The 12,238-nt window shown below is 40.5% G+C and overlaps 1 protein-coding gene across 1 annotated transcript; it reads left to right on the forward strand.

The window, feature by feature from the left end:
* Positions 1–1,451: 1,451 nt before the first annotated feature.
* Positions 1,452–11,008, forward strand: LOC135466297 (steryl-sulfatase-like). The gene is made up of 6 exons (XM_064743712.1): positions 1,452–1,563; positions 7,148–7,457; positions 7,878–8,000; positions 8,867–9,565; positions 9,775–10,059; positions 10,662–11,008. Exons 2-6 carry the CDS (start codon positions 7,178–7,180, stop codon positions 11,006–11,008), a joined length of 1,734 nt encoding a protein of 577 aa, XP_064599782.1. The 5' UTR covers positions 1,452–1,563; positions 7,148–7,177.
* The last annotated feature ends 1,230 nt before the right edge of the window (positions 11,009–12,238 follow it).

Raw genomic sequence — 12,238 nt, forward strand, 5'->3', positions numbered from 1 at the left:
AATAGAATTCTTATGTTGATTTAATAGAATATGTGTGTTATATTTAAAAGAACAGTCTGCTGCAATAGCAGAATACGTTCTTGTATCACTTAGACAACAGACTTTTTGGGTGCATACAGGAGTTTTCACACAGAAACACAACACGACTATATCATTCAAGCAGATACACGGTTGTAGTATTCACGTAGATAGACCAAAACACTACTCACGGATAACTATCATTTACGATACATCTCCTAGCTCTATATGGCATGCGACATGGCATGCACATGTATATAATATGAAACAAGGATGTAGATTTCGGGTGGCACTTTATATGCATGGGATACGGGATACAGAAGCTTTCCCCAGATCTATAAACACATACATAATATATACATATTACGTATAACACAGACGATGGTGAAATTTTTATATAATTCAGGTAAAACCAAATATTGGAATAAATATAACAATGTGCTCTGGTAAGGGCGATATTTTTCTGTGATTTGTCAACTGATAAACGGCTTTTAGTAAACACCTTTCGGTTCCAATGGTTGATGGTAATCGGTGGGTTGTGCGTTTTGAAAGTTTTCGAGTATATATACGTGTCACCACTATTAAAATCATGCAGAACCACACAAGGGGTAAACTTGAGCATAAATTATTTTATTGAATTTATTGTAAAGTAGTCGACTTGTATGTTATATAAAGAGGCGAGAGGTTAAGGGGACATCACTCTAATCGTTCTACACGCGGGCAAGGTAATGGTGACATCGTCATCGCTCGGATAGTTAGGTACAAAGCTTGTACATAACATAAAGTACACGTGTGCTGATTATCGTATGCACGTGGCTGAACTATTTCCAGAAATATAATAAGGCGCTTTTTATGCATGAGTGAAATATCTGACCGCCTTGAATCTTGCGTTACTGTTTCGATTTCTGTTATATAAATCCACTTTGTGAACCCATACCTCGTGATTTATGGCCGTCAATGGCGACGTTTCCAGAATCTGATATAAACATGCTAAGTTTGCACGCGGTGATTGTTTTCAGTCCCGTGTGCTTTGTTTCTTCATAATAAGGAAACTTGCATGGTGGTTACATATGGTTCTTTTGTAACAATGTCAGTATACAGAGCTGCACGGATTAAGCGTGGCCTTAGCTCACGTGCATGTAATACATAGGGTTCAGTATAAATCGTGATAAAACGCGAATCCAGAATTTCAGTTTAAGTTTGCATAAAGCGAGGCAATATTTGTGTTCACGGTCGTGTATAATAACATATGAACTATTGATAATTCTGCGTGTGTCTGCCGGCTTATATACATACTGTATATATATAACATAACATCTGTGTGTCAGCCCGGCCTGGCTACATGCATATGGCAGATGGCGCTTTATTGTGAATTGCGACACGTTCGTGTATATGGAGAGGAGTATGTTTGTTTCCGGACCATATTATTTATACTGACATATCCAGCGTATGTCTATAGAAATGCATACCAGATAGTCAGTTAAACATACATCTGACTGCACTGTTACTGTTCACATCGAATCGATGAGATGATTCATTATGTTGGTGAGTAGAACTTATGTATGTTTATGTACATCCATGCATATAAGCGATAAATTAACACCCACACCTTTGCTCAAGAGCATTTTATAAATACACATACATGCATGCAGTGTATACCATATGCATGGAATCCACGCGTGGTATAGATCTATACATGTAGGACTTATGTACCAGTCAGGTTTACAACGCACCCTGTGTACTTTATAAGATATACTCAGTGATTAGCCATCAGTGTGTACAAATAAATTGGTGAAACCATAGACATAGATACAGTGGTATATTGTTTGTGGACCTTTATAGCTGTTTAGGTCCACTCATGACCTAAATACACGTACTTTGTCGTGTCAGAATTTAGTACGCCCGCGCCTGTGTTTCAAGCCATGCAGATAACCCAGTTGTGGGTATGTCACCTGCACGCGTGGCCATCGCCTGCGGTGAGTGAATGGTTTTTGATGTACAGGTAATCCAAATTTTTAACCGTCATTCATAAACTGATTACGGTATTTGTATTGTGTAATACTGCACATGTGTGGCCTTGACCGTGTGTATAGGCCTTCATGCAACAGGCGCTAGTACACCCATGGATTGCCGAATGACCTTTGCTAGCAAGCGAGATATAGTGAGATCACACGAGACTTTTCAGTAACTTTGATCCACTCATATTTTGTGTCCCAATCTTTTCAGAAAGCTGGTCCATTTTTTTTTAGAGTACATGTACATGCATGTTTCAGTACAACAAATACCATGCAGACGTTCATGTTTACACCCATTACCAAAAAGGTCGCGTGTTCGAAAAACATTTCCCGCTGTTTCGGTAGCATCTTTAAGTAAAGAGGTATAATTGTCCTGGGCAAGGACCGGTGGTTTCCTCCAGGGATTACGGTTCCCTCTATCCATAAACCTGGCCGCCGGCATATAAGCTCATCGTTAAACACCAGTCTATATTACTATAGATATTCGCACTGCACCAACACATTAGCTCATAACAGCACACAATTTGTTAACAAACTGTATTATTGTTGGAATAAGGCGATAAATACACGAGTTAGTATTTAAAAGGTCAGATCGCTCGCTCTGAGTTCAAGTCCATCTCATACTGCCCTCCTCTCTGGTCGTATTCGTGGAAAGTCTACCAGCAGCCTAAGGATGACCGTCGGATTCCCCCGGTCTATGTCCGGTTTCCGCTCAGCATACTTCTGGCCGCCGTCGTAGGCCTATACTTGAAATATTCTCAAGTACGGCGTAAAACACCAATCAAGTAAATAAATACACTTTTATAAATGTGAAATTCGTCTTCTCATTGTCCACGTATACATTGTAAAATTGCTCCCAGTTTTAACTATTAAGGACTGAACTTGTAATGTAGCAGAAGTATTAAGTATCTGAGTATCGTTAGGTAAAAATCACAGAGAAATTACAGTAAGGTCGTGTGGGTAGAGAAACATGTTTGTGACTCATACATGCGTGTTAAAAGATTGGCCCGAGCAATTTATGTTAAGATGCCTATTCGCCTGAGTCAGATACCTTATTCGCAGGATTCAAATTTCTTACTCGCCTGATTCAGATGTCTTAACCGCCTGGTTCAGATGCCTATCTCGCCTGATTCAGATACCTTACTCGTTTGATTCAGATACCTTACTCGTCTGATTCAGATCTTACTCGTCTCATTCAGATGTCTTAACCGCCTGGTTCAGATGCCTATCGCGCCTGATTCAGATACCTTACTCGTCTGATTCAGATACCTTACTCGTCTGATTCAGATACCTTACTCGCCTGGTTCAGATACCTTACTCGCAGGATTCAGATGCTTTACTCACCTGATTCAGATACCTTACTCGTTTGATTCAGATACCTTACTCGTCTGATTCAGATCTTACTCGTCTCATTCAGATGCCTTGCAGGATTCAGATGCTTTACATATACTCTCCTTATTGAGATGCTTTCCTCGCGCAAATCAGATGCCTTATTCGCCTGTTTCGGATACCTTACTTGTCTGATTCAGATGCTTCACTCGCCACTAATGGGAAGCATGACTCAGATGCTTTACCAGTATGATTCAGATGCCTATCCCGCCTGATTCAGATGACTTACTCGCCTGATTCAGAATGCTTTACTCACCTGATTCAGATGCCTTACTCACCTGATTTATGTATCATCTGTATATATCGTCTTCCTGTTATTGGTAAGTGTTAAAATGGAGATAATGGGCGAATTAGTACGCCCTGCAAAGAGTGTCCCACGTACGTTTTTCTGTACACACACACAAGAGAAGGTATGTATATATAGAAATACATTAACAGCAAGGAAACTCGAGCATGTACAGCTAGGCCAATGTCTTTGGCGGTTTTTCTAACCGAGGCAAACATGCAGAGAAAAACATTATCGCTTCAAAGTTGTGCCACATAAATGCACGTGGGATTGCATAAACATACGCTATATGTCTGTTAGCCGCATACATATGACCTTAAGGCATAACTAAATAGCTCACTCTAGCCAGTCGCTACTGTACGTAGAACTCGGCACCGGCTCTAGCAATATTTCACTTACCTGTACAACTCGAAATCGTCCTAATGTTTGGTACACACTCAGTCCCCAAGTCATCCTATCCTAAGAACATGTCAAATCCCACAATGACAAACCTTCATCTATCAATAATCTATCTCTTGAGACAAGGTATGTACTAGCTGTTCGAAAAGTTAAGAATTTTTTTTTCTTCAAATATAAAGGGCACTCTGGTCCTTGGATACCGTTGCCAATATCTGCCTGTTCTTTCAAACTGCCAACTGGTACTTTACCGAAGGTTAGAAAACATGGCTCAAGTTGGTTTGACGTGTTCGGATCAAATGTTTCAACGAAAGGATCGCAATTAAAAGATGCTTTACCGATGCAGTAGTTTGCATGTCTACAAATCTGAGTAATATTCACTCCAAACATTAGAATGGACTCGAGATGTAAATTTCTGTGAAATTTTATTGCTGGACTAGATAGTCAGCTACCCAGGGTCCTACTACTTAAGTGGAGTGCTGTCCACCTGGTCCACCTGGGTGGCAAATTGAAGCATGTTCGTTCAGCCGACATCGTGCTCTATTTTAGGCCAAATCAGTCATCAAAGGCTTTAGCTGGGGAGATTGCATACTGGAAAACATTGGCCGATATTGACATTCCTTATCAATATCGGCACTTTTGATCGCTGATTCCAGCGAATTGCCAATTCATTTTACTTGCCAAAGTCAGCATCTTCCGGTTTCATTTTTTTGGCTGCGAGTCACGTGGTACGATATTGACAAATGCGACTCCAGCTATGACATCACGACATGCAGGAAATAATGGCAACGAGCTGTATAACTCGATATCGTGTTGAGAAGCTGAATGTGAAGATGTCAAATATGTTTTTTGGTGAATTTTCAAGTATTAACTGGGCAAATAACGAATCGAAGGTGTATTTATACGGTGTTTACGGTCGTATTTAGATTAATTCGAATCATTCTGCAGAAAAAAGGTATGCAGGCCAGAAAACTATGACAGTTCGGCGAACTCCAATTTGCAGCCCAGAAATGCATAAGGCTTATGCTGCCCGCTGATATCTCAGACCCTCGGCTGGCTGTACTATTAGGCCGTACATACATGTGTATTTATTTATTTATTTATTTATTTATTTAATGGTTTACGCCGTGCTTTACGCCTTTTATACAGATAAATGTATGTGGCTGTATGTCTACAGGCCTACATTCATTTGCAGAATACTTAGGTTTTAGACAGATAGGTTTATTCAAAAGGCACATAATCAATATCACCCAGTTTCAAACAGCAATCTATGAAGTGCGAAACTGTAAAAATTCATGACAAGTATAAATAACATGGACATTCCAACTCATATATTGTTATACTTGTATAGGTATATATCATTATGCATGCACGCGATCCATGCTGTCACCAACTGGCTTGTAATTTTTCGAATTGTTTCGAATACTGGAGACAGCTGTTACATATCGCAACTTATGAAAGGGATTGGTAAACTGCATGTGTGAGTATATGAAATATATCTCAGTGGTAAACTGTGAGTACATAAAGCGTATCTCAGTGGTAAACTGTGAGTACATGAAGCATATCTTAGCGGTATATTTACCACATAAAGCACATCTGAATGCAAAACCGCGACTACATAAAGCCTATCTCAATGGTATTCAACTCTGAGTTCATGTCTTAGCGGTAAACTAGAAGTACAAAAAGCCTTTCTCAGTGGTAAATTGTGAGTATATATCTGTAAGCTGTAAACTACGAGTAACTAAGCATATCTCAGTGATACACTGTGACTACATAAAGACTATCTTAGCGGTAATCTGTGAGTATATAAAGCACATGTCAGTAGTAGATGGTGAGTACATAAAGCCTATCTCAGTGACTAACCGTTCGTGTACATATAAACATATCTCGGTTGTAAACTGTGCGTGTAGGCTATACATAAACATATCTCAGTGGTAAAGCGTGCGTGAACACATAAATATATCTCAGTGGTAAACTGTGCGTGTACATATAAACATATCTCAGTGGTAAACTGTGCGTTTACACAAAAATATATCTCAGTGGTAAACTGTGCGTGTACACATAAACATATCTCAGTGGTAAACTGTGCGTTTACACATAAACATATCTCAGTGGTAAGCTGTGCGTGTACACATAAACATATCTCAGTGGTAAACTGTGCGTGTCCAAAGAAACATATCTCAGTGGTTAACGGTGCGTATACACATACACATATCTCAGTGGTAAACTGTACTTGTACACATAAACATATCTTAGCGGTAAACTGTGAGTCCATAGTGCCTTTCTCAGCGGTAAACTGTGAGAGTATAGAGCCTTTCTAAGCAGTAAACTGTGAGTGCATAAAGTCTTTCTCAGCGGTAAACTGTGAGTGCATAAAGTCTTTCTCAGCGGTAAACTGTGAGTGCATAAAGCTTTTCTCAGTGGTTAACCATGCGTGTACGCATACACGTACAGTGTATATCAGTACTAAATTGTGCGATTATTTGTGTATCCCGAAATTTATGGAAAGGGAATGAAATTAGGTTTTTAGTCCAAAGGGCAAAACGTGACGTCACATAGATCCACAATCCATTGCTGACGAGGCATGATCATTTTGCTTGTGAGAGCCAAGTTATAGTCATTAATATTCCTTCCATTTAGGCGAGAACAGACGCCACCTTGGTATAATCTTAACAGGTCACTTAGGAGCATCCACATTCATGCACGGTGAGAAACGCCTTATCGTTTGTTCCTTCATTCGTTTTTCCGTTGAAATGGATGGCTATTTTCTATATTTAGTGGGTGGTGTAGGCCTTACTTTTATTGATATAACGGCAGTCAAGGAGCAGCTAACACAAATTTCAGTTTAACTATACTAAACCTTATGAACATTTTACTATAGTATTCGAGAATGAAACGATACCCTATAGTGAGGAAGATGTATATTTGCATATACTATGCACTGTGCGTAATGTTCACGATTACCGAAAGCATGGCTCGGGCTGTCTCCTTTGGAATATGGGGAGATACATGCACTATATGACTTCAGCCTTTCTCGTTGTAGATTATGCTGTGAATAGAAGGGAACATCGAAATGGGGACTTTTTTTCTGTCGACTGTAACCTGGATCACCATGATCTGTCTCGTGAGAGCCCGGATGTCTGGCTCACAGAAACTCCCGAACATCCTCATCATGATGGCCGACGATCTGGGAATTGGCGACGTGGGTTGCTTCGGGAATACTACCCTGAGAACGCCACATCTTGACGGACTGGCGAGCGATGGCGTAAAGCTGACGCAGCATCTAGCGGCCGCCAGCGTTTGTACGCCGAGCAGAAGTGCTTTTCTAACAGGGCGGTATCCAATTCGATCAGGTATGAAACGGTGCCATGAATTTAATTTGTATTGTAAAATATATTTAGTTACCCTCTTTCATCTATGGCTACTCCAATGATTCGTGAATTGAGAAAACTACTTTCCCTCAAACCCGTTTGTGACAAGAAAACAGACAAACTTAGTTCTACCAGTTATTTCATAATGCACATAAGAACGTCAGGTGGTCTTTAATTTCAACTTTTTGGGGCGGCACTAATCTGGGGGGGGGGGGGGGAGGGAGGAGATGAATATTTAAACTTTTATAGTTTCTTTTCTTTCATGACTGTAATATTGCAAGATGGTGTGGCCATAACGCTAATCACTTTCTTATCTGCTATGGTGTTTCTGGCATTCCAGTGGTTGTGCAGCTGTTGGCGTTTTCTTGCACACGGATTTCTTGTTTCTGATTCTCCATGCAGGAATGGCGCCTGGTGGCGTTGTCTCGGTTATAACGTTCCTTGCTTGCACCGCCGGTCTACCTCCATCGGAAGTAACATTTGCCGAGATTGCCAAAGAGGCAGGTTATTCTACAGCGTTGATAGGTAGGTTCAAAACCTGTCTTGGACAGATAATTGGTATACGAATCCTCCACCTCTCCTCACTGTTTGTGGGCATGGGTTGACAACAAACGGTTTACAGCGCCCCCCGAAGAGCACTTGTCTTCCACCAGTATGGTGTGAATATTTGTAGCTTACATGGTACATGGCCATCGTAACATGGTATACGTGAAAGATTCTTAAGCATGGCGTTAAACAACAAATACATTAATCAAACAAATAAATTGAAAGATAGGTAGAGAGTTCGAGTATTTTATACAACTGACCTCTGATATATTGCAATTCACATCACTGCACTTTTTACCTATATACAAACTACTAGCAATGGTGTATGATAGGAGGCGTGTAAGTTTCTACACTTAAAGCATTTACACGAACAGTTAAAATGAAACACTAAATGAGGTAAGTTGACAAGAGGCCGTATTTCACCAATTACGTGTGACCATGTATTTCACCGGTTACGTGTGACCATGTATTTCACCGGTTACGTGTGACCATTTGCCAGCTATCACGCTGTAGTAGTTTGTATCATTATCCCCTTTTTGTGGTTAACGAACACCCTACATTCACCTAAAAGCCTACTGATCACACTTTATATCTCAGTGATTTCACATAAAACGTGGGGTAACCTCGCTGATATCAAGAATGCTTTCGAAAAAATACCCTGTTCATTGTTGTTTTAAAGTGTTCTGAGTAAGAACTCTTCCTAAAAGCATTTTCGGTATGGTATGAACCACACTTCCCATAACCTTCCTGATTAAACTTTTTTCCTGTACCTAATATCATATTTAACAGTAGTGTACTGTTCCTTGTCTGCTCATCATTATCAATGTTTCCCATCAATGTTTCAGGTAAATGGCACCTGGGTTTAAGCTGTGAGAAATACAACGACAGCTGTCATCATCCGATGAAGCAAGGTTTTGACTATTATTACGGCATTCCACTGACAAACCTCAAAGATTTCGGTGGAGAAGGGGACTTGGTCATTCTGTCTCACGCACCCTACATTAGACACCAGATTCTGCTGACAACGTCAGTCATCCTTGTCTGCACGTTTTATCTCCACAAAAAGGGAATACTTGGAGGGTTTTTCACTGGGTCGATAATGGCTCTGTTTTTCCTTGTCATCACCTCTTTTTTTCTCTATTTTCTTGACTTTACACAAACGGGTAGCCTCCTGATGCGCGAATACGACGTGGTGGAACAGCCCATACGGCTTCAAAATCTCACTAAGAGGTTTGTTCTTGAGGGACAAGAATTTTTGCGCAATCGCCATGAAGACGGAAGGCCGTTCCTGTTGTTTTTGTCCTGGTCACATGTCCACACCTTCCTAGACAATATGGCAGAGTTTGTTGGGAGGAGCCAACACGGTCGCTATGGTGACGCTGTCGAGGAGTTAGACTGGGGAGTGGGTCAGATACTTCAGACGTTAGACACTCTTGGTTTCACCGACGACACCTTGGTGTACTTCACCTCAGATAATGGCGGACATCTAGAAGAGATGGACCTGCACGGACATAGAAATGGGGGTCATAACGGAATCTACCGAGGTATGAAATACTCTTGGCTTCAACGACGACATCTTGGTAGGGGGAATAGGTTATCTGATCTACCCCTCACTGTGTACGTTGTATATATATTGAATGTACACTGAAATCCCTCCATAGTCAAAACAAATAAGGTACTATATACATAATGTACCTAAAATGCGACTAAACCACAGTTTTGACAAATCTTTGGAATTTTTTTTCGTCTTCAGGCGGGAAATCCCATGGTGCAGCGGACGGCGGGATTCGGGTGCCGACGATCGTCCGCTGGCCAGGTGTGATACCTGCTGGGACGATCTCAGACGAACCCACCAGCCTGATGGACCTACTCCCGACCATTGCTAGTGCTATCAACCGGCCCTTGCCCACGGACAAAGTTTTAGATGGCAGAGATCTCAGACCGCTTTTATCCGGAAAAACCCATGTCTCTTCACATGATTTTCTTTTCCATTACTTTGGTTCTAGGATCAATGCAGTCAGATACAGGCCGAGAACAGGTGCGTATCTACAATGCAGTTTTGATTATGAATATCTTAGTTATCAGGAAAATTCTATGCATGTACCATTCTGTTCACAACGAAACGCTGTATTGTATTCCATTTGACAGCAAAAATGACTTACAAACACGAATGCCAAGAGAGAAAAAATGAGGAAAATGGGGAGGAGGGAGGCTGGTCCGTTACTGGATTTTTGACAACCCTTTTGTAAATTACAACTATTTTGTTTGTTTGCTTTTTGTTTTTCCTTTAAATACTGGCTTATGTCTAATGCAAATGGAATGTATTGAAACCCCGCCAGCGTCAGTGAACCAAGAAGTGACGTAATGTTATATTTGTGAAACTCTTCTAGCTAAGTTCCTACGAGTTAAGCTGACTATTCTTGCTTACATCCCACCACCAACGACGCTCTTCAAGTATACAAGGATACCAAAAACCAATATAGCTTGGAGCTAGTTTAAAGTAAAATAGATTATGTCCTTAAGAAATGTAAACGGCTTTAAAGATAAACACCAAACCATAGTTCCTAGCTTAGTTCAAGTAATGTTTCAAGAATTTTGTATAAGATGATTTACACCATTATTTTCATTTACATAATACAGGTTTCGACGTGTACAAATTGGTGCTGGCTAGACCAAACTACCTTCCAGGAAAAGAAATGTGTACGTTTGTGTGTTCTTCTCGCGATATTGTGTTCCTAGAACAGCCTGAACTATATAATGTTGCCAAAGACCCCAGTGAAAAACATCCACTAGATCATACAAACGTTGCTGAGTACAGACAAATAAAAGAGGCTATGTATGAAGCCATACAGACTCACCAAAGTGGCATTGTCCCCGCACAGAAACAGTTAACTCTCCTCAACCTAGTTTGGAGACCTTGGATGCAACCGTGTTGTAATTTTCCCTATTGTAGGTGTCAAGATCAAAAATTTAATGGATCAACATAAATATTAATGATAGATATTTATAATATATATATATATATATATATGTGTGTGAGTGTGCATTTATTTATTATTTAATTTATTGTAAAACTAACTTATTTACATAATAACATATTTCACAGCTGTTTTTTTGGTTTAAATGAAAATATATTGTAGAACTTAGAGAGTCTATAGTGTTGTAATTCAATATAAAATTAAGAGGCCTGATATGTTCATTAGACAACAAGACGCCCAAAACAAGTCAGTCCTAGTGCTGCAGACCTTCTCTTTCCTACTGTTCTGTAATATGTCACTGTTCCTGTGTAGTTGTGCTCATAAAGTAGAGAGAATTCACATGCGCGGTAGCCTAGCGGCAGAGAATGGGGTGTTTTACACAGCTTGGATCCGAGAGATGTTACCCATCCAGCCGTAAATCACTCGCCCTCGCCGTTAATGAGACAAAAAGTCCGAATCCACCTCCACGACTTTAATTCAAGGTGTTTGTCTGGTACTCCATGCGTTACCGAAACCTGCACCGTCATAATACAAATCTGATTAGACATCCAAGGCTGCGACGTCTCATAGGTATTTTTGGTTCTTTCAGTCTTGACGACAATAAAGGGTCAATGTTTATTCCTGATTATTATTTATTCATTTATTTATTTTGTGTATTACGCCATGCTCAGGAATATAACTTGTCGGAACAGTCGCTGGTTCACCTCGGTCATGATACTGAGCGTCATCATACAGATAAAAAAAATTCCTCAGTACGAGATTAAACAAATAAATAAATATTTATTTAAACCGTTCAAGATTTTTACATTGTGACAAGGATCCGAATTGACGGACACATTGTGACAATGATCCGAAGCGGTGGACACATTGTGACAATGATCCAAGGTGGCGGACACATTGTCACAATGATCCGAGGTGGCGGACACATTGTCACAATGATCCGAGGTGGCGGACACTTTGTGAGAAAGGATCTATGGTGGCGGACACAGTGTGACAATGATCCGAGGTGACAGACACATTGTGACAAGGATCTATGGTGGTGGACACATTGTGACAATGATTCGAGGTGACGGACACATTGTGACATTGATCCGAGGTGACGGACACATTGTGACAAAGATCTCTGGTGATGGACACATTGTGACAATGATACGAGGTGACGGACACATTGCGACAAAGGTCTATGCCGATGGACACAATATGACAAAGATCCAAGGTGACGGACACATTGTGACAATG

This window comes from Liolophura sinensis, chromosome 6 (genome assembly GCF_032854445.1).
Source record: "Liolophura sinensis isolate JHLJ2023 chromosome 6, CUHK_Ljap_v2, whole genome shotgun sequence".
NCBI lineage: Eukaryota > Metazoa > Mollusca > Polyplacophora > Chitonida > Chitonidae > Liolophura > Liolophura sinensis.